The 25296-nt window shown below is 55.4% G+C and overlaps 1 protein-coding gene and 1 long non-coding RNA gene across 10 annotated transcripts in view; one reads left to right on the top strand and one right to left on the bottom strand.

Moving 5' to 3' along the window:
• The window catches only part of LOC112676666 (uncharacterized), a 52040-nt gene extending 39937 nt beyond the window's left edge, over positions 1-12103 (bottom strand). For 4 of the 5 annotated variants that reach the window (XR_007406064.1, XR_007406062.1, XR_007406063.1 and 1 more), the window contains exons 1-4: positions 11868-12103; positions 11095-11242; positions 6026-6195; positions 3727-3852 (exon numbers count right to left, since the gene is read on the bottom strand). This is a non-coding gene — a long non-coding RNA (uncharacterized LOC112676666). The remainder of the gene's footprint in view (positions 1-3726; positions 3853-6025; positions 6196-11094; positions 11243-11867) is intronic. The other variant, XR_007406066.1, reaches the window with a different exon arrangement.
• Positions 2021-24749, top strand: MSI1 (musashi RNA binding protein 1). Of its 5 annotated transcripts, none has more exons than XM_025474191.3 (15): positions 2023-2152; positions 2322-2362; positions 2923-3004; positions 3102-3186; positions 6044-6085; positions 7686-7778; positions 11368-11416; positions 12647-12729; positions 13200-13317; positions 16110-16190; positions 17436-17492; positions 20356-20424; positions 21199-21353; positions 21798-21861; positions 22875-24749. In XM_025474191.3, exons 1-14 carry the CDS (start codon positions 2094-2096, stop codon positions 21837-21839), a joined length of 1056 nt encoding a protein of 351 aa, XP_025329976.1. In that variant the 5' UTR covers positions 2023-2093; the 3' UTR covers positions 21840-21861; positions 22875-24749. The 5 variants fall into 5 exon arrangements, with proteins under 5 accessions (XP_025329978.1, XP_025329976.1, XP_025329977.1 ...); XM_025474190.3 differs by lacking the exon at positions 22875-24749 and adding an exon at positions 21960-22815 and having other exon boundaries at positions 2025-2152; positions 21166-21353; XM_025474189.3 differs by having other exon boundaries at positions 2026-2152; positions 21166-21353.
• The last annotated feature ends 547 nt before the right edge of the window (positions 24750-25296 follow it).

The following is a 25296-nucleotide window of genomic DNA, read 5'->3' as shown; positions in this document are numbered from 1 at the left end:
CCCTAACACCAGATTTGCTAGTTGCTGACCCTCATCCGTGTCACTCCCAGGACACATCTGATACTCCAGTTTGTACCAAGGTGGTGAGAAATACGCAGGGTGAGGTGCCCCACCCCCACCCCCAGTCCAGGGGATGCTGAGAAACTGTGGGGTGAGTGGGACAATACAAACAGGAAAAAGCAAGTTTGTTTCTAGTGTTAAGCGCCTAGGGTGGCAGGATATACCTGCTGGGTGTTCTCAGAAGGTCCCCAAGGAAACCATTAACTTGAGTCTCTCAGTTCTTACATGTGTGGTGGTTAGGGGAGGGGAGGGAAGGTGTACTGAGAACAGGGGGCTGGGCACCGTTCCAGAGGTCAGGGTTATATCGCCCAGAGCTGCAGCACACATGAATAAAAGGTGGATGACTGCAGGATGGATGTCAAGGTGAGCAACAAGGGGCTGGTCATCAAGTGTCGTCAATGGCTTATGCAGGGTGGATTTAAGGTGGGGAAGGGGGAAAGGGTGGGAGGTGAATTGGGAGGGAGGGGCTCGTGTGGCACCGAGATCCCCAGCAGGGATGGGGGTGTGTGTGTGTGGGGGGAGTGGCTGTCTGAGCCTCCAGCTTTGACCCTTTCTTGGCTGGTCTCAGCCAGGAAATTGAGGAGAGGAGACGGATGTGGCGAGGTGGGGACAGGGAGGGTGGCCCCTGGCTCCAGAGGTGATCTGGAATGGAAGTTAGGGTTCCCAAGAGGGAGGGAAGGAGTTTGGGGGCAGGGCGAGGGGGACTCCTAAGTGTCTTGGGTGAAAATACGGGAAGAGATCTCAGAGACCCAGGAGGTGGAGGCGGAGGGAGGAGGAAGGAGAAGTGAAGGAGTTTGCCTTCATGGGGAGTAGGTCTCAGACCGAAACGGACTGAGAGAATCAACTCCAAACGTGGTAGGTAGGGAGCTGAGGGTCCTCCGATCCGACCCGGCTGGACTTAGAACTCTGCCAAAGAAGGGGGGTGGGGTGGGAGGGGAAGGTGGACAGCTGAGCCGGAGGCCTCCTAAACTGGAAACGGGAGGTTCTAGGCGGCACTGACCTCTCCCCCAGCCTCGGTGGGGAGGGCCGGTGAGCGTCCGGAACCGGCTTTCCCAAATCCAAACACAAGTCTGAGTGGGGCTGACGAGTGAGCCAGGAGCGAGAGAAACAGTGAAGACTCCACACTGGGGGGTGCGGGTGACAGCAAACTGGGACCCCGGGCTTGGAACGGGGGTGGGAGGGAGTGTTCCTCGACAGACCGCACGGAAGGGATCTGGGGGAGTTGAAGGGGAAGCAGGAGCCGAGAAGGGATTCGGGAACCTGATACGGTTTCTCCTGGGGTGCTGCTGGAGTCTCCCCACTCGAGACGCGAGGCTTTGCAAGGGTTCCTCAGACCGGTTATAAAGGATATGGGACACTGGGAGTGGACTGAGGGCTGCTGAGGGGGAGCCCAGAATCAGGTCGGAGGAAACTGGGGGCAGCTTCTCGTTCCCACTGGGGGCGCGGAAGGCTTCTCCACCAGTTGGAGCGCGGGGGGCATGGAGTTGGGGGGCGCTGGGGCCATCTCCCCCCCGACCCAGGGAGATTGGGGAGCTCTTAGATTCTGGTGGCGGGGACCTGAGAGGGAGGACTAGGGGGTCCCCGATCCGGAACCGAGCTACCTTGAAGGCACCGGGAAGCGCTTCATTCCGGGAGGGCGTTCCCACGGCCCGGCCCCGCGCCGGGGCGGGTGGGGGGTGCGGCCGCGCCCTGGTCCCGGCCCGCCTCGGGATTCGGGGTCTCTCTCGCCCTCGGGGACCCAGGAGCCCGGCGGGAGCGGGGTCCGGACGCCGCCGCCTCCGCGGGCGCCCGGGCGCGCGGGCGAGCGCGGGGCTTTATGCGCGCAGGGCGGCGGGGGGAGGAGCCGGCAGGTCGGCCCCCGGCGGGCCCTCCCCTCGGCCGTCCCCGCCCGCCCGCCCGAGCGGGGTCGGGGGAGGGGGCAGCATGGCCTGTCCGTCCGGCCCCCTTCGCCGCGCTCCTCATCTGCCCCGCGCCGAGCGCTGCCGCCGCCGCCGCCGCCGCCGCTCCGCTGCCCGCGCCGCCCGCGGCTCCCGATGGAGACTGACGCGCCCCAGCCCGGCCTCGCCTCCCCGGACTCCCCGCACGACCCCTGGTACGGCCCGGCCCGGCCCGGCCCGGCCTGCCCGGCCCGCGCCCGCCCCGACCCCGCCAACATGGCCGATCCGGGTCGGGCCGGGCCTCCCCGGGGCCCGGGCCCGCGCCCCCTGCGCCCTGGCGCCCGGCGCTCACGCGGGCCCTTTGTGTCTCTCCTCCTCCCGCAGCAAGATGTTCATCGGGGGACTCAGTTGGCAGACCACGCAGGGTGAGCGAGCCCGGGAGCGCCCGCCGGCCAGGCAGGGCACCCGGGACCCCCCGGCGCCCCGGAACCGGACACCCCCGCCCGGCCCCGCGCCCTGCTGACCCCGGGCGCCCCCGCGCCCTCTTTCGCGCCCCGCCCGGGGACCCCGAGAGCGCAGGGCGACCGGCGAGCGCGCACGGCCCAGCGGGTGGAGGGGAGGCGATGAGGGGTTCAGGGGGCATCGGGGGGTGGGCTGGGCCCCCGGGACCCGCCGGCGGCAGCGCCAACTCCGCTCGCACCTGCGGCTCAAACTTTTGTGAGGCGGCTCCGGGAGCGGCGGGAACCCGGCCGGAGCCGTCCCCCCTCCAGCCCAGCTCGGCCCTTGGCTTCCTGGAGCCCCCGTGGGCGCCAGAAGGCTCCACCGGAGCTGGGTGAGGGCTACGGGCGGGGGGGGCAGTGGAGAGCGCGCAGGCTGCTCGGCGCGGGGGCGGCCGGGCCGCGGCGGGGTCACCGGGGGCAAAGGACGGGGGAGGGGGGAAGGGCGCGGGGCCCGAGCTGGTCCGAAGGCGAGTGTGTGGTTACAGAAGGGCTGCGCGAGTACTTCGGCCAGTTCGGGGAAGTGAAGGAGTGTCTGGTGATGCGGGACCCTCTAACCAAGAGATCCAGGTGAGCCCCTCACCCCCTCCCCTGCTCCCGGCTAGCCCCCCTCCACCGCCACTCGCTGCCTTGTAACCATCTGCCTCTCCCTCACTACCGCGCGCAGGGGTTTCGGCTTCGTCACTTTCATGGACCAGGCGGGGGTGGATAAAGTGCTGGCGCAGTCGCGGCACGAGCTCGACTCCAAAACAGTGAGTGGCCCCCCGGGCTTCGGGGGTCCTTTGGGAGAGGGAGGCCGCCGGAGGAGAGGGTCAGGACTCTCCCCAGAGGACAGCCCTGAAGGGACGGGGTCCTCAAGGAAGGAGGGAGTTTTCGCAGCAGAACGGCTGCCAAGCTCTGAAACTTTGTCACTAGAGTCCGGGGGCAGAGGGAGGAGAAAAATCCCAGGCCTGCGGTGAGATGCTACATCCCCCAGCCCCTCCCTATACCTAGTAATCTTGATGCCTCTCGGAGCAGCTTGGGGTGGGGCTGGGTCCCTCCCCTAGCCCAAACTGGGTGAGTCAGGGTTGCAGTGACCCACCCCGTGGCTTCTCTGGACTCTAGTATTTGGCTCCCCACCGCCACCATTCCAAACCAATGGCAAAGCACTACTGAATCCCCCTCCCTCTCCCCACTCCCCCCCCCCCCCCCACCCTTTTGGTCTATGAGCTCCCTGCTTTGTGTGGAAGACATGAACCTGCTTTGCCCAGGAAGGGATTTATGAGAAGGGAACTGGCCTGCTGGAAACAAACCTTCTGAGGGCTGGATCCGAGGAGACGCTGCTTTTCTAGCATTCAAACTCCTAAAACATTTTCCTGCTGTCCCACTGCTCCCCAGTGTCTTGGGCCCTCCAGGGGGCGCTGGCCCAGGCCCCTGCTCTAGGGGAGAAGGAAGAGGAGAAAGTCAGAGGAGGGGTCACTCTGTGATGGGGTGACGGGAGGCCAAGGGGCTGGGACAGTATGATCTCTCTCCACACTCCCCCACTCTCTTCCCCAGCCCTGGGCCTCCCTGCTTGGGTCAGTCACTGGCTCCTGTTTACCTGCAACAATAGCTGGTTGTGCCCAAGAATTTGCTAAATTACCGCCTGTCCCCAGCTCCTGTTATCTCTGCCCAGTGGCTCCCACTCCTGCTCGCAGTAATGAGCAAATGAGGCCAGGCCTCAACTTTGCCGGCTCTGAAAGGATCTTCTTGGCGCAGACTGAGTGACCCAGGCTGGGAATGGAGAGACAGTGGCCTATTGTTTTTGGTGATTATCTACCATCTAGCTGCCAGTTCTCCTACCATCCCCTGTCCTCAGAATGCACTGATGGCTTCAGCAGCGCTCAGGAAGCTGAGATTTAGGGACTGGGGCTGGAGGCGGGGCGGGGTCATAGAAGATTGATAAGGAGAAGAGGGGAAGGAGGGCACAGTGGGCATTCTTCTGAGGTTTGGGCTTTTGTGTTTGGCATTCGCTGGCCTGGTGGGGGGGGTGGGAGGGCAGTTTATTGTGGGGAATCTATTTTGGGTTCTGACTTTCACCTTTTATTTACTTGTTGGGTTTTATTTATGTTACCAGCTGTGAGTCAGAGTGGAGGTGGGGTGTGTCAGGGATCGGGTTGCGTGGGTCTGTGGGACGTGGCTTGGGTACCGTCTCCCCATCAGGGTCTGCGCAGGGGGACTGTCTGAGGTGCTCTGGTGGCTGGGGAGGCTGCTTCCAGGAGAAAGAGAAGGATGAAAATGTCCGTAGAGGTATGAAATCACCCATTCAGACAGGGGAAATGGGCAGTCGTGATTTTCCCTGGAGCCCGGTGGGACTTTGGGAGAGAGGAGACATTGCCTCAGCTCTGTGGGCAGATCCAGTAGGGGAGCCCAGAGGAGGCTGGTTCCTGGTTCATGCCACTTAGGCAGAGAGGAGCCAGAGCCAGTTGTCTAGAACGAGGCTGAGTTGTGAATGAAAGGAACTTTGGGAAAAGATAGATCTTCCCTGCGATTGGCTGGTGAACTTCTGAGTGGTATCTACCCATGTGGGTGGCAAGAAACTCTGGAATGACCAGGCCCCCTAGGTCCTGGCATTGATCACGATGTCTCAGTGCCCTGGCTTTTGCTGTTTATCAGTATGAGTATATACCCAGGAGCACCCAGGTGCATCTTGCTTTTCTCCTTTGGTTGTTCACAGCCAAGGGCAAAGGTGGCCCGCTGGTAATAGCACCTTTGTTTGCGCAATGAAGGGCAGTTCACAAAGGGTTGCTTTCACCCATGTTATCTCATTTGATTCCTTGAGGCTGCCCCTGGGAAAAATGTTTGTGATCATCCCCACTTTGCAGACGAGGGAACTGAGGCTCAGATGGTTGAGCAAATGATCAAGATCAGAGATTTGGCCTGGGGCCCAAAGTTTCTCACAGAGTCCAAGTCCCATGCCCTTGCACATTACCAAAGGCTGGATGCATTATCAGGGAGCTGTTTGCTTGCAGCCTCCAAGAGGGCTGTTAGATGTCAGTAGTATTGGGGGAACAGAACTGAGTCCATTCCTGGTGACTTATGAACTCTTATCTTGAAGCAAAGAGTATTTCCATCCACAAGGCTTCCAAAGTGTGGATTGAATGCCTCCCCTAGACAGATATCTACCTGTGTGAAGTCAGTTAGGTGAGCAGAGACCTCAAGTGCTTGAAGGAAGAAGACTTTGCTTACTTTGTGGGGGTTCCTGCTGTGAGCCAGACACCTTGCCAAGTGCTTTGTAAGCATCATCTCAAATAGTCTGTGGACGACCCATTGGAGATAGATCTTACCGTTTGCCCATATTTGCAGGTGAGCCTGGCCCTGAGGCTCAGAGAGGTTAAGTAACTCTCCCAGAGTCTCACAGCTGGGAAACGGTATAAGTGGGATTTGGACCCAGCAGCCTGGCATGAGGGCCTAAATGCTTAGCCATTACACTTTTCTGCCAAAGGCTGTGGTGATTTCTGTTCCCCTCTGTGTCACTTCTGTGTCACCTCTGTGTCATGGGATGAGAGAAGTCCTCAGGGCTGAAAGTTGTGTGGTCACCCATCTGAAGTGTGATAACCAAGGCCCCTTTACCTCTCCCTTCTCTTTCAGATTGATCCCAAGGTGGCCTTTCCTCGGCGAGCACAGCCTAAGGTGGGTATGTGTGTGTCTGAGAGGAGCTGTGTTACTTCAGGCAACAATCTTCCCAGCATTCCCTTCTATGGGAAATGCTTCTGGAACCTCTGGAGTGTGTCTGGAATAGACTGGGATGGGAAGAGGGAGGATTCTTAATGTATTTGCTCTGTGGATTGAAGACATCCTTCATCTTTTCATCTGTGCTCTGCTCTGGGATGGACTGGGAGGGACTGCATGTGTTGGGTGAAGGAGGAGCCCCTTAGGGGATTCATTGTCCTGTATTGGAAGCCACTACTCTTTGGACTCTGAGTCGAATTCTGACCTCATAGATCACAGCTTCTAAACCCAATGCTCCTGGGGAGGTCAAACCCAGGATAGACACCCCCTGAGGCCGAGCTCGATCAGGCCAGGGAGCTATCTCTGACCACCCCCGCCCCAGTCACCTTCCTACCTCTGGGGTTCACTGTATTCAGCTTGCAGAGAGGGAGGGGACCATGGAGTTGGTCACCTGTTGTCTTTCAACTTGGGCAAGTGGTTGCTTTCCCAAGGCTCTCTTTTCCCTTGTGCTGTGGTGGGTTTTTCTGGGTGTGGGTGAATTCTGAGCAGTTGAGCTATATAGCATTCGAAACTTTTGGTGCAGGGCAGGGGCCTGAGATCTCATTCCTGGCCTCAAGGTAACTAGCTGGACCTTATTTTTTAAAATGGTTAAATACAGGGAACAGGAAGGAAGGCCGATTACAGTACAGGGAGCTGAAGACCTCTGAGGCTGCTGACTTAACTTGTGTCCTAGGACTAGGTCCCCTCCAGGAGCTCTGTTTCCCCCTTCGCAGGGGGTTTGGCAGGAACCAGGATGCTTTAATGTATTGAGCAGGTGGCTTCCACCATGGTGCCCAGCTCCTGCCACAGCCAAGGGAGAGGGACAAGTTTTAGGACACAGGAAGGGGACATCTCTAGAAGGATCCAGCAGAGGGCCTGAAAGCAATTATGAAGCAGGTATTCGAAGGAAGCCGCACCAGGGAGCACATGGTCGGAATTGGGTTAATTCCATTAAGCACGTTGGTGACAGAAGGTGCTTTAGTGTTAGGATGGGGCTGGGAATTGCTGTGGATTAGCCATGCGCTCCTGGGGTAATTAGGACCATGTGTTCTTCCTAAAACAGGGCTGGGGCCACAGGGCTGCCAGAGGTTGGGTTGGGAGAAGGTTGATGAGGAAAATGTCGGCATTGAGTTCAGGGGAACCCTGCGGTGGGCCTTGGTCTCTCCCAGGAGTGCTGGTGGGGTCTCTGAGTTGCACTGTAGGTGTGGATCACTAACCTGCCCCCTTCCTTGTGTTGGTCCTCATGGAAGGCATTTCCCCTTACACAGACCCCAGTGATGGAGGCTGGTGGCCAGGCGGGAGGCACACTCAAGCCAGCCAGTGTGTGGGGTGCACAGCTGCCTATGACAGGCCTGGAGGCGGGGGTCCAAAGGGGAGCTTGCGGGGGGCGGGGGGGCTTCCGAGTAGCTAGGGCCACAGAGAGCTTGTCAGCTGGCACCCTGGCAGGAGGGCTCGAGCCCCTGCTGGTGGCAGTAGGCCACAGGACTCAGATGCCCACTTTCTCATTCCCTCCCCCTAACAGATGGTGACTCGAACGAAGAAGATCTTTGTGGGGGGGCTGTCAGTGAACACCACGGTGGAGGACGTGAAGCAATATTTTGAGCAGTTTGGGAAGGTGGGTCAGAACTGGGGGTGCTTGCTGGGGTGCTCTCGGGGACTGTGGAAGCCCTGTAGAATTGGTTAGTATTAAGCAGAGTCCAACGAGGTCCTTCCAGTTCCTGCAAAAGAGGGGAAAAGACGGGGGGCGGGGGGGGGGGGCGGGCGGAGGCGGCTCCTTTTGTGGGCGAGGCCCGGCTCCTCACGGTTCAGGATCCTGTCCTATCTGTGGGCCTCAGCCTCTGGACACATCCCCAGGGACGGAAGCCATACAGTGGCTGTCCCTGTTGTTGCCCTTCCCCTGTGTTTTTCTCTCTCGCTTATCGTGATTCTCCCTTGGGAGGCTGCTCTCCCCCTCGCCAGTTCAATCCAGTCACCCCTTGGCCTCCTGGGAGTTTGCACCTGTCCAGGCCATGGGCGGTTGCACCTTCCCCCACTCCTTCCTGGTGAGGATGATAAGGAGGCAATAAATATGATTCCCAATTGCACTCAGCACCCTGCTTGTACAAGTGGGAGCTGGGGGAGGCACTGATCCCCTAGCTGTTTTGGGAGGGGTGAAGGAGAGCACCCTAAATTCCTGATCAGGCCCAACAGATTGGCCCTCAGCTCTGAGGTGCATTGAGCTGGACCATTTAGCTTACAGAGGAGATGTGGCATCATCAGACAATAGGGTGTCCCCAGTAAGGTGAGTATTGTGAACGTTGAGGTCCCAAGGGGATATGGCAAAGAGGGGGCCGAATTTTAAGACTGGCGGCGAAGTAGGGCTGCTGTGCTTAGTGCTGGGGTCCCTGTCAGAGGAGACAGGCTAGAGCCGGGTCTCTCTACCTGCCCAGCGAGGTATTTTCAGTGGCCTGGGTAGGCAAAGGGCAGAGGCCTTGGGAATGGGACATGAGCTGGGGACTGGGTGGGTTTCCAGGGCCCCGTCTCTAGGGTAGAAGGGGAGAGGATGGGAGGTCCCCTGGCCAGCGGATGCTGGCGGCGTGGGGGCCAGAGGCCCGGGCTCAGGCGCGCCCACGGGGACCCGGGTACAGGACTGAGGGCAGGTCGGTGGCCTGGGCCCCAGAGGGAAGGGCGCTCCTGGGAAGCGCAGGCCCGCTCGGCTCCGGCGGGGTGTCTTTGTGTCTGAGCGCCGAGCATTAGAGCTCGCACTAATCTGATCCAGCAGCTGTGATTGGAGGCCGCCTGCCCCCGGGGCCGGCGTTGCCATGGCAACCGGGCCCCAGGAGAAGCCGTCAGCGGCCGCGTCTTTTGTTCGGGCCTAAATCGGCGTTGGCATGTGAAACCGGCCCGGGGAGGCCAGGGGGAGCCGGAGAATAGGCTGCCAGGGAGCGAGGGGGACAGCCGGGAATGCCAAGGGCCCCGCGGCGGGGGGCCCCCCGCCCGGATCGAGGGGCCGCCGCCGAGGGGGGAACAATGGTCAGCCGCCATGGCTGCCACTCAGGCTTAGCGGCCGCCGAACTTGGCGGCTCCCACTGGTCAGCAGGCCCCGGCCGCCTCCCCTCCCCCTGCCGGAGCCCCCCTGCCCCCGGGTTCCCATGGAGACCAAAGCCTATTAAGGACACCCGGCTGGGAGGCTCCCTCCTCTCCGCTGGCCCCAGGAGGGGACACCAGTGGGGGTCCCCGGGACCCCCAGCCACTTGCCTTGCTCCCTGCTCCTTGCCCTGGCCTCCACCCGGCTGGCCCGCTAGGGGTCTGTCCCTCCGAGGCCTAGGTTGAAGGGTCCCAGGGGCCAGGGATGGCGGAGCTGGTGAGGCAAGGCCGGAAGGGCCTTGGGCTGAATCACTTTGTTGGGTCAGGCAGGAACTCAGCTATAGGATTAGGGAAGAGGGTGTGGCTTTTATTCATTCATTAAGTCAAAAAATAACTCCTGAGCACAAGCCAAGATGGTCCATAGGATGCCGTCGTTGTCACCGTAACTGACACAGGGACTGTCCTCATGGAACCTTTAAGCAAGGGTGTTGGGCTGCTTGCTCTCTTGCTTTGCTTCTCCATGGGACCCTGGGCAAGCCCCTCCGTAATACTAGCTGTTGTTTCTTAAACGCTTACTGTATCGCAGGTGCTGTGAATTAGTGTTACAGGTGCTATGTCATTTACCCCCTCTATACAATTCATAGACACTGTGATGCCCATTGCCATTTTACACATGAGGAAACCTAGCCCAGGGTTACCCACCCAGCAAATGCAGGACCTTGGATTCCAATTCCAGTCTGCCCTACTTAAAGCCTGTATTTTTATTACAACTCTCTTTTCTAGATTTCTCTTTTCCATTGTTTAAGCAAGGGGGTGGGGGGAGATGAGCTGAGCCTGCAGTGTCTGCCCAGTTTGGGCCATTTAGCTGATTTGGGATTGGGACTCAGAAGAGGTCCATATGGATAGGAGTGGCAGTGGCATTCTCCTGCAGACCCCTGGAGCAGGAAGCTCCTCGGGGAGGGAGGTGTCATGTCCCTCTGAGATCCTCCAGGGACCCAGCTGCTTCCTGGCTTTGTGGGGTCCTGGTTCTCCCAGGGGTGGGTGGCACCAGAGACCTGGTGCTGTAGGCACCTAAGGAGAGCTGGAGGACCACCCTGTTCAGAGGCTGCCCTCGTCACTTTAATGAGGCAGATGACAGGCTGGAAAGAGAGCCAAGGAGAGTGGAGGAAAGGCGTACCCCATGGCCTCAGGAAGTCTTCCTTCATCCCTTGGGTGTCTGACCATTTAGGGGAGGGTCAGCAGCTGAAGTGGGATGTGTGTGTTGCAGTGGGGTGGGGGGAGGATTTTCACCAAGGACAAATCAGACCTTAGCTTAACCCCATGAGGTGGCTGACATTGGCTGAAGAATTAAGAGGACAAGGAGGAAGCACCAGCTGCAGGCAAAGGGAGGGAGATGGGACTGCAGGAGGGAGCTAAGGCCTTTGGCTGTCTGTGTATCCAAGGGGATGCCTTGAGGGAGCAGCAAGAAGAGAAGACTGGGGTGCAAGGGAGGAGAGGGGGAAGCATGTAGACCACCCCCCTTCCTCAGCCCCCTGCCCCTCCCCCCAGTCAGTGGGAGGCAAGCAGCCCAGGCACTGAACTCTACTTGCTTTAATTACAGCCTCTAGCAAAAGGAAACCTCAATTAGAGGAACCAGGAGAGGGGAGTCAAGACTGGCTGGAGTGGCTGCTGTCCTTCTGGCCTTTTGCAGAAAGAGAACAGGCTTTCATTTCCCTGTTTCTATCTTATTCCCCTGTTTCCTTCTTTGGCACCCACTCCATGCCTTCTCCTCCTCCCAAGCTTGGTCTAGGATTTGCTGTGTGACCTTGGGCAGGTGACTTCCCTTCTCTGAGTCCATCTCCTTATCTACAAAATGGGGCTCTTACATTGCAGGGACCGTAGAGAGGATGACAGGGCAAAGTGCCAGGCAAATACTTGGTGCTTCATATTTGCAGGCTGGTCCACTGAGAATCTGGTGGTTGGATGAGAGGTGCCATGGCAACCGGGCTGGGGTTGTGGATGGAAAGTCATCCCCTGTACAGGGAGCAAGTTTAAGATAAAACCTGGCCTGGGCAAGAGGGGCATAGGTGTGGGAGCTGCCGCTGCTAGGTTGTGGCAGGTCCCCCGTATCTGGTCCACCATGGCAGGCTCTATTTCAGGTGGATGATGCCATGTTGATGTTCGACAAAACCACCAACCGGCACCGAGGTGAGTGTGGCCCCCTCCCCCTTCCCAGGCCAGGCTGGGGGCCTGTGGTCAGCCAGGGGGCTGCAGGTCACAGCTGCCCTTTCATCTTGCCTCCTGACATCCTATCCCCAAGGATCTGCATCCTCTCCCCAGCCTGGCCTTACAGAAGGCTTTTGTCCCGCCATTTCCTGTGCTAGAAACTTGCCCAATTGCAGACACCCGAGAGGAGCAGAGGAGCAACCTCCCCCTTCCAAACTGAGCCCTCCACCCACCCCCATCCCAGCCTGTGTCTGCCCAGCCTGTGTCTGCTGGGGCTTACCTTGTCCCTGGTAACCAGAGCTTAGGCCAGGCCGCCCCAGGGTCAGGCTGACTCCACAGCCCCGGGCAGTCTGCTCCTGCTCCTGCCCTCCGCAACCCCCCCCCCCCCCCCGCCCCCGACTGAACCCAGCCCCCACCCCCCTTGCCCCTGAACCTGTGAGCATCTGGGCCACAGTGTGCATTGCCTGGATGTTTTTCTCCCAAGGGCCTTGCCTTCTGAGAAATCCCATTCCAACCCCTGGGGCACACCCAGAGGAGATGGGGTTGTTTCTCCAGTTGCTTCAGGGCTTTGGGCATATTAGCCTGTTTGAGGATTGGGATATATGCTGGGAGGTGTGTGTGTGCATGTATGTGTATGTGTATATTTGTATCTGTGCATGTGAGAGGGTCTGTGTCTGAATATTTGTAGGGTCTGGTGTGTCATGGTAACTATTCATATGTAGGGAGGCCTTTGTGAGCACTCCCAAGTATCTGTATGATATATTGGTCCCTAGGTATATGTGTGTGTGGGGTCGGGGTGCACATGTGCATGTATCTCTATGTCCTGTATATATGTGACCACGTACAAACACATGTTTGGGTGTCTATACTTTTGTGTAAATAAGTAAGTGTGTGTGTTCTTTCTTTTTGGAAAGCATCTAAGAGAAAAGGCACGTTGAGCGTATTTTCATGACTGCTCTAAAGCTTTCTAATTTGCTGTGTGGCCTTGGGCAAGTCACTTCACTTCTCTGAGCCTTGGCTTTCACATCTGTAATTTGGGTGCTAGAAACCCTGTCTCAGTGGGCGAGGAGTTGAGAGATTCCTAGGCTGCGGGCAGAGGCTTTCCTTAATTCTCGGGCATTCGCCCATGAGAGAGGAGTGGTGGTGTATTATAACTCAGGGCTGGGTTTTGACCATAAACCCTGGCTTTGTCCCTGCCTTTTTGCCCTCTAGGGTTCGGGTTTGTCACGTTTGAGAGCGAGGACATCGTGGAGAAAGTGTGTGAAATCCACTTCCATGAAATCAACAACAAAATGGTGAGGGGGGACTGGACAGGTGGAGGTGCAGAGAAGGAGAGATAGGGGATGCTTGGAGGTTCTGGAGGCAGGCAGAAGGACCACCCAGTCAGTGGGGCAGAGCCAGTTCTCCTACCTCCTGAAGATCTGGACAGGAAGCCAGTGTCTCATGGTGGTTAAAAAGCATGGCTGGTGGAGTCAGAGATACCTGGATTAACATCCTCACTCTACCACTTGCTAGTCTATTCATTAGGCAGATGACTTCCCCAGTTGAGTCCTTTTATGCATCTGTAAAATGAGAGCTGGCAATACTGCTTCCATCGTGGGGTTGGTGTAAACCACTACTGCCTGCAAAGCCGTTTACATAATCTCTATCACCTAGCGAGCACTCCATAAATGGTATCTATGAAACTAAAGGAGGCCTGTTAGGGAACCAGAAGATCTGTGACCCTATGTCTGGAGGAGAGACTGACCATCAGGTCTCATTGCAGGTGGAATGTAAGAAAGCTCAGCCAAAAGAGGTGATGTCGCCGACAGGCTCAGCCCGGGGGAGGTCTCGAGTCATGCCCTATGGGATGGACGCCTTCATGCTGGGCATCGGCATGCTGGGTATGTGCTAGGCCTACACCTGTGGGTACTTCCTTCCCTGCCCGGAACTGCTCCCAGGAGTACCAGCGGCTGTGTAGGTGTTGCCTCTCTGTGGTCTGCCCTCCTGCCTGAATCACTGGGCAGGAGTGGGGACCAAGGATCTCAAGCCTCCAAGCCAACCTAGGGTGGGGCGATTTGGTTGCGGGGTGCTGCCCTCTGGCGGTAGCCAGAAAATGGCCCAGCTGCTCCTTATTCATCAATCCTTCTGTCCATCTGTCCATTTGTTCATCCATCCTTCCATTCCATCCATCCATCCATCCATCCATCCATCCATCCAGTAGTTATTGAGCAACTGTAAATGCTAGGAACTATGCCAACAAATACAACAGTGACTTTCCTGGGAGCTTTATGGTCTGGTAGGGAAAAGAAGTAAGAGTATAAATAAATAGGGTTAGGATGGAGAATTATAGGGTGCCCAGAGAACACAGGCATAGAGAACTGGACCAAGATTTGGAGAAGCCAGAAAGGAAGTCACATTTAAGCTGAGGCTGCGGGTTGAAGAGGTGCTAGTTACAGGAGATCAGGGGAGAAGAGAAGGGTAAAGTATTGCAGCCAGAGGGAACAGCATTTACAAAGAGCAGTTTCTAGAGAGGCAGGACCTGCCCTCATGGGCTTCCCCATTAAGTGGGAGGCAAGAATCAATAGGTAATGATAACACATAGCATAGGGAGGCTGTGGGAGGCCCAAGGAGGCACCTAAACCCATAGAGGGTCCCTGGGGTAAGTGCAGGTCACCATGAGTCTTGAAAGGTAAGCAGGAGTCAGCACGGCTTGAGGCCCACAAGTGTGAGGGGGAAAATCTGAGCTGGGCTCCCTAGGAAGCTCCTAGTCTCCCTGGAGAGACAAGATATATCCACACAGAAAGAGAACAGTACCTTTTTATTAGGTACAGAGGGAGGACTGCTCTGGAAACTCAGGCGGGGTGCATGGCATGGCCCAGAGGGTCAAGATGGGGACCACAAGTAGAGTGGGTGAGGAGAGCACCCTCCAAACAGCACTGTCATCTCTTGAAGCTTTCTTTTAACTTTCTCTTGTTAAGTAATTCCAGACTTTCAGAAGAGTTGCAAAAATATCACAATACCAAGAATATCCACATACCTTTTACCAGACTCACCTGTTAATATTATACCCCATTCACTTTATCTTTTACTTTGTCTCTGTATGCATATATATGTACGTACATATACATATAGATGTTCACACACACACACACACACATACACACTACAGTTGTGATACTCCACTGAATCACTTGAGCTCAAGTTACATGCATTATGGCCTTCACCCCTTAAATACTTCAGTGTGTATTTCCTAAGATTAGCAGTATTTTTCTCATGAAGCCACACGATAATAATCCACCGGATACATTTATATTGATCCAGTATTTCAATCTATTTTCTAGTTTGATCATTAGCATATTTTTGCCCTTCAAATAAGATCCAGGCTAGAATCAAGTAATGCATTTAGTTGTCCCATGTCTTTAGCCTCCTTTGGTCTGGAACATTGAGACCTGTTTTCTTGTCAGGATGATTCATTAACTGGTTTCAGTCCATGTTAAAAATGACGAAGAGGGGCGACACTGGTGGCTCAGTGGTTTAGTGCCGCCTTTGGCCCAGGGCCTGATCCTGGAGTCCCAGGATCGAGTCCCACGTCAGGCTCCCTGCATGGAGCCTGCTTCTCCCTCTGCCTGTGTCTCTGCCTCTCTCTCTTTCTCTGTGTCTCTCATGAATAAATAAATAAAATATTAAAAAAAAAATGACGAAGAGGGAAAGAGTGACACTGATGGTTTAGAGGCCTGGAACCAGTTAGCTCTGAATGCAAATCCCAGTTACACATTTATTACTCTTGCTACCCATTGTTACTATCTGATTTTTCAGGCAAAGCTGCACACATTTATTAGATACACACAAGTCGCAGGCACTGGGAGCTTGTCCTGGAGATACAGAAATAAAAGATGGGGGAAACAGAAGATCAGCTATTTTTAAAAACCCTGGGAGGGACACCTGGCTGGCTCAGTGGGAGGAACATGTGACTCTTGATCTTGGGGCTGTGAGCTTGAGCCCTACTCTGGGTGTGGAGGTTACTTAAAATAAATAAATAAAAAATTAACAACAACCCAGGAGAAGTTCAGATGATGATCATTGGTGCTGTGGGGAAATTGCTAAACATTGTAAGCAATGGGAGGGAGGACTCTTGTAATGACCTCTCCAAGGAGGTGACATTTGAGTTGCAACTTACACAATGACAAGGACACAGTCATGGGAAAACCCTGGGGGTTGGGGGGTGGAAAGAGCCTTCCAGGCAGAGGAAATAGCCTGTGCAAAGGCCCTGAGGTGGGAAGGAGCTTGGTGGCCTTGAGAAACAGCAGAGAGGCCATGTGACTGGAGGAGAGCGTAGATGAGGACAAGACGGAGGCAGAATCCAGAGCACCAAGGGTCTTGGTAAGGGTTTGGATTATCCTCAGCCAATGTGTCACCTCTTTGAGCCTCAGTTTTCCCTGTCTGTAAAATGGGGCTCCCAAGAGTATCTGCCTCTTAGAATTCTTGTGAGGCTTAAGGAGAGAATGAACTATGTGCAGGGCGCTTAGCACAGGGCTTGGCATGCAGAAGGTGTTTGGTAAATGTGATCATTATCTGCGCTACAAGGTGGGGAGGGAAACCTTCCCTGCTCGGGCTCAGGGGCTCGGATCTTCCCTGCCGAGCAGGATCTGAGCAGGAGGTGAGGCCTCTGACACTGCCTCCCTTGCCCTATCAGGTTACCCCGGTTTCCAGGCCACAACCTATGCCAGCCGGAGTTATACAGGCCTCGCCCCTGGCTACACCTACCAGTTCCCCGGTAAGTCCTGCTTGGTGTCCCTCTGCTGCCAGCATGTCCCCGGTTCCCAGGCAGTCTGACTCCTCAGGGCGGTGTCTGAGGGTGCATGGCTGGGGGGGCGGGGGTGGTCTGCCTGCTGGAGGCTTGGAAGGAAAGGCATGTCTGAGGAAGGAGCACCTCTCCCCACCCATCCCCTCTTCCCCTCCTCCCCAGAAGTTGGGGACACCCCCATCCCCACCCCTGCGTGGTCCTGCATGGCACGGTTCTCTCTCAGGCTGATCTCTGCCTGCCTCCTCCCTTTCTCCCTCCTCACGCCATTCTGAGTTGCCACTTCCACCCAAAGAAGGCATCAGACTTGTGGTGGAAGCGTCCCAGAGGGCCACCGCCAGCTGTGTCTTTATAGACACACTTATAATGACCACGTGCTACGCTGAGCCCTTTCAAGGCCGACAGACCTTTTGTGGCCCTGACTGCTGAAAAACAATCTAAGAGCCTGATGATCACCACCCTGATTTGTAATTCAAAATAAAAATAACACTAGACCTTAGAATAAGTGGCAGGAAGCCCAACAAAGTTCTGAATTTTGCCGTGATGGCTATTCAGTGTTGTTTTCTTTGAAATATCAGATATCAAATTTTTGCAAGCTTTTTTTTTTTTTTTTTTTTTTTTTTTGTGGCCTCATTTTTTTTTTTTAAGAGGGTCCCTAAGCACTTGCATCCTGTGCCTCTCAGTCTGTTCGGCTTGGGAGTCCTTTTCTATACATTATGTTGTCTTAATCCTGATAACACTCATCCTCATTTTATAGGTGAGGAAATGGTCTCAGAGTGCAGTGACTTGCTAAGACGACCCATTTAGAAAGTAGTAGATCTGGGAACCCAACCTGAGTCTGACCTGCTCTGGGGTCACTGGTTTTTCATCAGTGCTGCCTCACCAGCTCCTCCCCCAAAACAAACAGATAAAGATGAGGATTCTGAAAGGTGTTTTGGTGCAATCTCAAATCTTTTAAGAAACACCAGAATGGTCACTCCAGCATTGCCCCTTGCCCATGGTGTAGGTGGCAACTTGGCCTGCTCTTTCTCTCCCTGTCTCTCTGCCTGTGTCTTTTCCACCTTGCCTGCTGGGCACCGTGCTCTCCCCATCCCAGCTCTTGGGTCCTGTGCATGGCCTGTCCCCCGCCCAGTGTCCCTGTGGGTGCATTGTCCTCCCTGGGCCGTGCCCCAGGGGCCTCCCCTGTATCTTCCTAAGCTGTTTTACGTTTCATTTTAGAATTCCGTGTAGAGCGGACCCCTCTCCCGAGCGCCCCAGTCCTCCCCGAGCTTACAGGTCAGTCGCTCGGATTTCCTACACCTCACAGGCCACACGGGGAGAAAGAGAAGGACCCAGGGGTCTTCGCTGGGGAAAGCTAGTGGGACCCTTTCCCCCTGCCCACCAGCCCTCTGGCTGTGGGGACACCGCAGACTCTGCCCAGGCCCTGGCCAGTCTGTGTAGCTACACGGCCCTTAAGGGTGGGGCATGGGGCCAAGCCCAGCAGATGGAGGAGAAATCACTCATTCATCTATTTGGCAAATATTTATCTAGCGCCTCCCATGTGCCAGGCACCGAGTAGACTTTGGGATCCAGCAGTGAAGAAGCCAGGGTCTCAAACTCTGAGTAGCATGGGCCAGGTGGGGTGTTTGACAGACTGGAGCATGCATGCCTCCACGCTGTGCCAGCTGACCCTTGCCCAGAGGGGATGCACACCTTGTACCTTCAGATCTTGGTTTCTAAGAGAAGCCAGAAACCCAGCTTTTGCTTTTGAATGGGATTTTCAATCGTTTTCAAATGTTGGCAACAAATTCCAAACTGTTAAACCACTGCAGGCCAAATGAAACCTATTGGAGGGCCAAATCCAGCCCTCAGGCTGCCCATTTGCAACTTCTGAGCAAGAGGGGATGAAGGCGCTTGGCTGTCGGGAGCCATTTGTCCAGCTGAAGCTTTCCGCTTGGGCCCATCAGCTCTGCTCTGGAGCTGGGGGGGCGCGGCCAAGTGCGAGGGGAGGGGTTTCTCTATTCAACCTGCTTTCCCCCCACCCCACCCCAGACTCTCCCCCTCAACCTGGCCGTGTGTGGAGGACGCGAGCATGGATGCTGCTTTAGATGAGACCTTCCTTCCAAGGGGTGTTCAGGGACCCCCCAAAATGGGGGAGGGGTGAGGAGAAGGGAGGGAGTAAAGAGTCCTGTAGATGTGGGTGGTAGGGGGCCCTTACCTGAGCAGAGCTGGCTTTGACCCACTGTGTGGGTATTGAAATGGGGGTTCTTTTCTACTCATTTAGAACTTTGTATTGAGGACCTACTCTGTGGGACACTCTGCCAGGTCCTGGGGTTAGAACAGGGACAAGACGGGGCCAGGCCCTGCTCTCACAGGACTTGCAGTCTAGAGAGGAAAACAAATACTTATTATATAAATGAGTGATCCTTTACAGTTGTGATAAGCACTTATGTAGGTTGGCCACGCTGACTTTGCTTTGTGGATGTGCCTAACCAGACCAAGAACCAGACCTCAGAGCCCAGCCCCTGCCCTTAAAAGAAGTGAGAAAAGAAATGTCCCCCTCAGCAGATAGCTTTGTATAGAGGAAGAGGTTTTCCCTGGAGGTCTGAGATCTAAACTTTTTCTCTTGCCTTCAGGAGATGTAGGTATTTCCTTCGTGCATTCGGTAGATACTTACTGGGCCAGGCACTGTTCCAGGTGGGGGTAGAGCAATGAATGAGATGCACAAGGTCCCTGCCCTCCTGGAGCTGATATTTCAGTGGAGACAGCAGTAAACAAGGGAACAAACACACGAACAAAATAATTGCAGAGGGTGAGAAGTTCCCCAAGGAAAATAAAACAGGGAGATGTTCTAAGGCCTTAGGACCAGGGGCAAGGGGCTGCCTCAACAAGGGTGGTGAAGGAGGGGGATGTCTGGGTGAGGAGCCGCTTGCATGGCTCTTAGACAAGGCTCCTCTGCAGTGTGGGAATCCCCCAGACCAAAGGGCCTGCCAAGAATTTTCAGGGGCCGTTTCCGGAGTCCCTAGCCCCAAGTCCAGTAGCAGTTCAGGGCGAAGGTCATCAAAACAGCCCCCAAAAGGATGCCTTTTGGGGTGGGAGACTGGTACTCCTGAGGGCGAATGCCAACTCAGAAGACTCTGGCTCTGGGTGGGGTTGTGGCCTCAGGGGCTGCAGTGGCAGAGCCAAGCAGTAGGGGGCGCTCACCCCACTACCCTAGCCCGAGGGAGCTCCAGGTTCAAACCAACCACTATTTTAGGAAGAGGTTCCTTTTAGGGGTGCCTGGCTGGTTCAGTCCCTAAAGCATGCGACTTGACCTTGAGGTTGTGAGTTTAAGCACCACGTTGGGTGTACAGATTACTTAAAATCTTGAAGGAAAAAAAAGGAGTGTCTACTCCTTCAGCAGACACTTATTAAACATCTACTGTGTATAAATTAAGACAGGGTGCCGGGCAGTCTCTGTCTGAAGAGGGGATCAGAAAAGGGGGTAGGGGAATTTGGGGGAGATAGTGGCCATTTCTGATTGGGTGGCAGTCAGGGGAACCCTGAAGCAGGGAACTGGGTGCACATAGTTTACCAAGGGTGTGGTCTCAGGAGAAGGACAGTGAGAGAAACAGGACAGTCAGCACTGGAGCCGGACTGTGGCCTTGCCTGGAGTCTGGCTTCCCCTAACCCCCCCAGGGAGCTCTGGGGCAGGCCCTGCCCCTCTGAGTTGGTCCCACCTCGAGGCAACAGGCCTGGCTTCTTGTACCTCCTGTCTGGCTCCAGACAGCTGGGGTTGGGATGAGGGCCATAACCTCCTGGGGAGGGTGGGCCCAACCGGCCAAGGGCACTCTCCAGAGAAAGGGGCATTGCTCAGAGTGGGATGCCCCGCTCCCCCACCACTGAGTTTTGTGTTGTTCAAGCATGTCCATTGAGTCCAGGGGGGAAAACTGAGGTTGAGTCCATTGCCAGAAAGCCATCCACTCTCCTACCTTTCTCCATCCGTTGCCTGGGTCAAGGCATAGGAGGTGGCCCAAGGGAGTACTCTGCCCCAGTGCTGGCACTGCCCTGACCCTCTGAGGTGGGGTAAGGCTGGAGAGACTCTGCCCAGAGGGGGCCTCCGCTGTCTACCTCTGTGCCCTCACCCACCACACTGAACTGCCCATATCTTTCCTTTCAGCCATTCCTCTCACTGCTTATGGACCAATGGCAGCAGCAGCGGCAGCAGCAGCTGTGGTTCGAGGGACAGGTGAGGACTTCTGGGGTGTAGGAAGCAGGAGGGGTGTAGGGGGCAGAGAAGTCTAGAGGGGAGAGGAGGTAGCCACGGCCACCCTTTACCAGAGGGACTTATCTATTCTTTGCTCCACAAGTATTTACTGAGCAGCTGGCAAGCCAGCCAGGAAGAAAGACTCCCTGTCACCCAGAGCTTGCAGGCTGATGGGTGGGTGTCAGGTGTGACAAAGGCAGTCCTTCCGAAGGATGACCCTGATCTGTTGGGGGAAGTCAGGTACCAGAGGATCCCACAGCTGGAGCCTCTCAGGAGGGCTTCCAGGAGGAGAGGCCTCTTAACTTTCAATTTGAAGGCAAAGAGGAAGAGAAGTGTCCCCAGTAGAGGCCAGTTAGCATGGGGGGAGTATGAGAATGGGGAGTGGAGAAGAGGAGGCAGGAGGAACCGGGTCCTGGGGAGACACCAAACATGTAAGCAGTGGAGTGATGTCGATTTTGGAAAATGCACTTGGCAGCAGGATGGGGAGAGGTTTGCAGGGGATCAGGAGGGGAGGCCTGGAAGTCAGTGAGGAAGCTACTAAGTGGTCAGACCAGGTGGTGGTGGCGGATGGGCTCCTGAAGGCCTCCAGGAGGTAGACCCACAGGGCCCCGCGGGATGGAGGGTTGAGGGATAGGGAGGGGTCAACGTCAGGGTGGGTAGAACAGGTGTAATGGGGCAACAGTGGGCGCCGGGGCTTTCACCATCTTCTTTCTGGGTTGCCAGGCTCTCACCCCTGGACGATGGCTCCCCCTCCAGGTTCAACTCCCAGCCGCACAGGGGGCTTCCTGGGGACCACAAGCCCTGGCCCCATGGCTGAGCTCTATGGGGCAGCTAACCAGGACTCGGGGGTTAGCAGTTACATCAGCGCTGCCAGCCCCGCCCCCAGCACCGGCTTTGGCCACAGTCTTGGGGTGAGTGGCCAGTCCTGGAAGACTCAGAAGTTGGAGGAGGGAGAGGTTTTGTCTCTGCAGGAGCAGAAGGGGACCGAGGGAGGAAGGATGGAGAAAGATTGTCACCAGGGGGTAACAGTGAGGCTCATCATTCATTCCGTCTGCCAGGCATGAGGTGGGCACCGGGGATGTGGCGCAGATTCACCATCTCTGCCCGCCAGATTCTAGCCTCTTCAGAGGCTAGATTCTAGCTCAGGGGTGCCCTCATTTGACCCAGGGTACTGGTAACATGCAGACTCCAAGCCCTACCCCAGAGAGTCCTTTAGTGGGTGTGCAGTGGGGGTGATAATGGACAGGGCTCCAGAAGGGTCTGTGCCTCACACTCGGTGTTCCCCAGAAGAAAGGAGACCCTATGCCTTCTCTGCTTCCCCCAGGAACCTAGAAGTCAAATTCTTTTCTCCCCAGGGCCCTTTGATTGCCACAGCTTTCACCAATGGGTACCACTGAAGCAGGAGACAGGTAGCAGGAGGTGAGGAGGTGGGCAGGGGCCTGGGGCGGGGGTTGGCACGGGGGAGGGCCGCCCCGTGTGGGCCACAGACCTTGTCTCCATCTTCATGGAGCCTGCAGGCCAGGGAGGAGACAACTTCAGAACAGCAGTGGCCAGAGAACCTGAAAAGCTGCTCAACCTGCTACATAAAAAAATGTAAATGAAAACCACAATAAGGCCGTACATACCACCTGTCAGACAGAGATTTTTTATGATTGCTAATGCCCAACATTGATGAGAGTATAGGAGAAACAACATGTAAATTGTCTCAGGGTTTCCAAAGGGCAGACTGGCACTGTTTATCCAGATTTTAAACATTCAGGCCCTGGACCCCACCATTCCACTTCAAGGCATTTATTTTTAAAAACTGCGAAAAACCTGGGGGGCCTGGCTGGCTCAGTCAGAAGAGCGTGTGACTCTTGATCTCAGGATCTTGAGTTTTCAAGCCCCACGTTGGGTGGAGAGATTACTTAAATAAGTATAACATGAAAAAAAATTAAAAACTGCAAAACACTGAAATGCCCATCAAAAGGAGAGTGGTTAAATACATCAGAGTGTATGCATGCGTCGGCATACCACGCAGCCATTGAAACAGGAGTCTGTCAACATACAGGCATGTCCGGAGAGTGGCATCTCTGTACACGTGGTCACACGGGGGTTCTATGTGAAGCTGCGACATTTCGTCTGTTCCTTCCTTCCTACACTCCAGCCAGTATGTATGGAGCACTGCTTCTGGAAGGAGGGATGTGAGGGACTTCCAAATCATGTGTGAAGGGGCCACTTCAGAGGTTCAGAGAAGGTGCCTCTGCTATGGTGGCAACCGAATAAATCCACTCCTTGAAAATCTTAGGGAAGAAGCAAAGAGGGAACAGAGCCTGCGGAGTGTGCGAGCAGAGCTCTTCCAGGAGAGGCTGCCTGCGTTCTGGGAGTCCCGAGGTGGGGGGGGGGACGACAGGTTGCTGCAGGGGGGGCCCTAACCGCCCGCTGTGTTGCAGCGCCCCGGCCTGCAGCTGACTGAGGACCACAGTGAGCCAGCGAGGGGGCGGGGACACCTCAGCCGCAGCCGCCGCCCCCTCCCCCGCAGCGACTCGGACCGCTACTGCCTGCCCCCAACTCCCAGGGCTCGGCCCCTGCCCTGCAGCCCCCGGACCGCCCGCGTCTGGCTCCCCTACTAACCTCCCCCTCTTACGTCCTTGGCTCCAAACCCCACCACCACCCCTCTCCTGCCCGCTTTTATTTATTTTGGATTAGCCGGTTGCCCTCCACCCTCCTGGTTCTGCCCTCTCAGGTCTGTGCCTCTCTCTCCCCGCCGCGCCCCCTTAGGACCCCCCCACCCCGAAGGCTTTTGTATTTGTTCATAGCTAGAGTGAGGGCGGAGGGGGTCTGCTACAGGCCGAAAGCCCTATGCTTGTTTTTTATTCTGATTTCCCCCTCCTTTTCTCTTAACTTTTTTTTCTTTTCTTTCTTTCTTTCTTTTTTTTTTTTTTTTTTTAAAGAAACCGTTTTTTAAACTATTTCTAGGTTTGTGAATGTGAAGCCCCAGGCCGCAGGGGGCAAGGGGCCAGGTGCCCCCCACCAGCTGAGAACAAAATGTCTATGTGGGTGTGGGCCCCTGGCCACCTCCCTCCAGCCCTGGAAAGGAGGACAGGGTTGCGTAGGCCAGGCCAAGCCCCTGGAACCATCCCGTCCTGTATCATATGTAAATACTGTGAGGTGAAGCCCCTACCCCTCTCTACTACTCCTTGGAGGTGAGGGCATTGCCTCGCCCCACCTGGCAAAGGTCTCCCCCTGTGTTTCTGTCTCCTCCTCAGACACCGTTACTGTAAGCTTGCAGGTCTCAACTGTGGCCAAGGCAAGCCCGCTCGTTCAGGCCCTAGGGGTCAAGGCCTTGGGCCTGCTCACCCCAAAAACCCAGCGTGGGGACAAGGGGTGAGGAAAGAGAAGGGCTCGCCCAGAGCCACTGCTGGAAAGGAATTAACTCTCCAAAGGTCTCCCCTTGCCCCCTACCTAGGTCAGGACTTCATGGTTTCTGCTCTGAGCCCCCAGGAGTGGGCATCGAGGGGGTACTTTGGGAAGGGGTGGACCCCAGGGGAAAGCAAAAGGCTTCTCAGGGAACCCCCACATTCTCTCACTGAAGTTTCGCACCAGGATGGTCCCACGGCCAGGGCCCCTTGGCAGCCCCGAGTCCCCAAGCCCCCTTCAAAGGAAAAAGAGGCTCAGGGTCTGACTCTTCATGAATAGCAAGTGACCTGGCTGGCACGGCACGGCACGGCAGGGCAGAGGCCCACCTACCTGTTGTCCCCTTCTCCGTGTCCCCCAAACCCCAGGTCTGAGGCTGGGGACCCAAGCTCTCTTCCCCATCAAAGTTCCCATCCCTGAAAACACCCTTTGGAGAGTTAATTGTCTGTGTGAGGTGCTTAACCTATTAGCCCTGAGAACACAAAGCAATAATCTTTGTTACTGAGATGCGCGGCTGTTCGTGTTTTTTTTTTTTTTGTTTTGTTTTTTTGTTTTTGTTTTTGTTTTGTTTTGTTTTTTTAATGTTTCCTAATAAAAGAGAAGCTGCATTTTATTGGTTTTTATTTTTAATTTTCTACACGTTTGAGCTGAGTCATGAGAGACTCAGCTTCCTTCTCCTCCCCTTCTTGTGACCCCATCCCAACCCCACTGGGCCCACCCATGGGCTCAGGACCCCAGAATTCCGTTTTCTGATTTGTTTGGGGAATTTTTTTTTTTAAAAAAGATGTTACACGGTGTTTCCAAGCCAGCAAGTTACCACCCTCCGGTGTCTCTTCTCTCCACATCTGTAACTTCTTTTTCCAGGTTTTATTTTCAGTTTTAAATTCCTAATAAATTATTTGAAAACGGTGCTGGCTTTGTGAGTCTCTTGCATTTCTGTGTACATTCAAGTCAAGGTACGCTCATGACACTTTGTTTTCTCTTACCTTCTGTCTTTTCCTGAAAGTCTGCACTTCCCACTTGACCCAGCTTCCATTTACAACTTCTTGACCAGCTTTAAAGCTTAGCATTGATGATGAGATACCACTTCACACCTATTAGGATGTCCATTATAGGGACGCGCCTGGGTGGCTGAGTGGCTGAGGGTCTGCCTTTGGCTCAGGTCATGATCCCGGGGTCCTGGGATCACATCCCATATCAGGCTCCCCACAGAGAGCCTGCTCCTCCTCCCTCTGCCTATGTCTCTGCCTCTGTCTCATGAATTAAAAAAAAAAAAAATCTTAAAAAAAATGTTTTTAAAAAGGATGGCTATTATTTAAAAAAATATATGTGGGGGCGGGGGATAGTGTTGATGAGGATGTGGAGAAATTGGAAACCCCATGCATAGCTGGTGGGAAGATAAAATGTTGCAGCTACAATGAGAAGCAGTCTAGTGGTCTCTCAAAAAGCTAAAGATTG

Source organism: Canis lupus, chromosome 26 (genome assembly GCF_003254725.2).
Source record: "Canis lupus dingo isolate Sandy chromosome 26, ASM325472v2, whole genome shotgun sequence".
Taxonomy (NCBI): domain Eukaryota; kingdom Metazoa; phylum Chordata; class Mammalia; order Carnivora; family Canidae; genus Canis; species Canis lupus.
This window is presented reverse-complemented; position numbering and strand designations above follow the sequence as displayed.

What these genes read in the sequence shown, in the direction of transcription:
- MSI1 (XM_025474189.3), top strand. Translation starts at nt 2,094, where the DNA reads ATGGAGACTGACGCGCCCCAGCCCGGCCTCGCCTCCCCGGACTCCCCG. An exon ending in CAGTTGGCAGACCACGCAGG is followed by an intron (nt 2,363 to 2,922) that starts GTGAGCGAGCCC and finishes GTGTGGTTACAG; the next exon opens with AAGGGCTGCGCGAGTACTTC. An exon ending in GCTTTGGCCACAGTCTTGGG is followed by an intron (nt 21,354 to 21,797) that starts GTGAGTGGCCAG and finishes TTTTCTCCCCAG; the next exon opens with GGCCCTTTGATTGCCACAGC.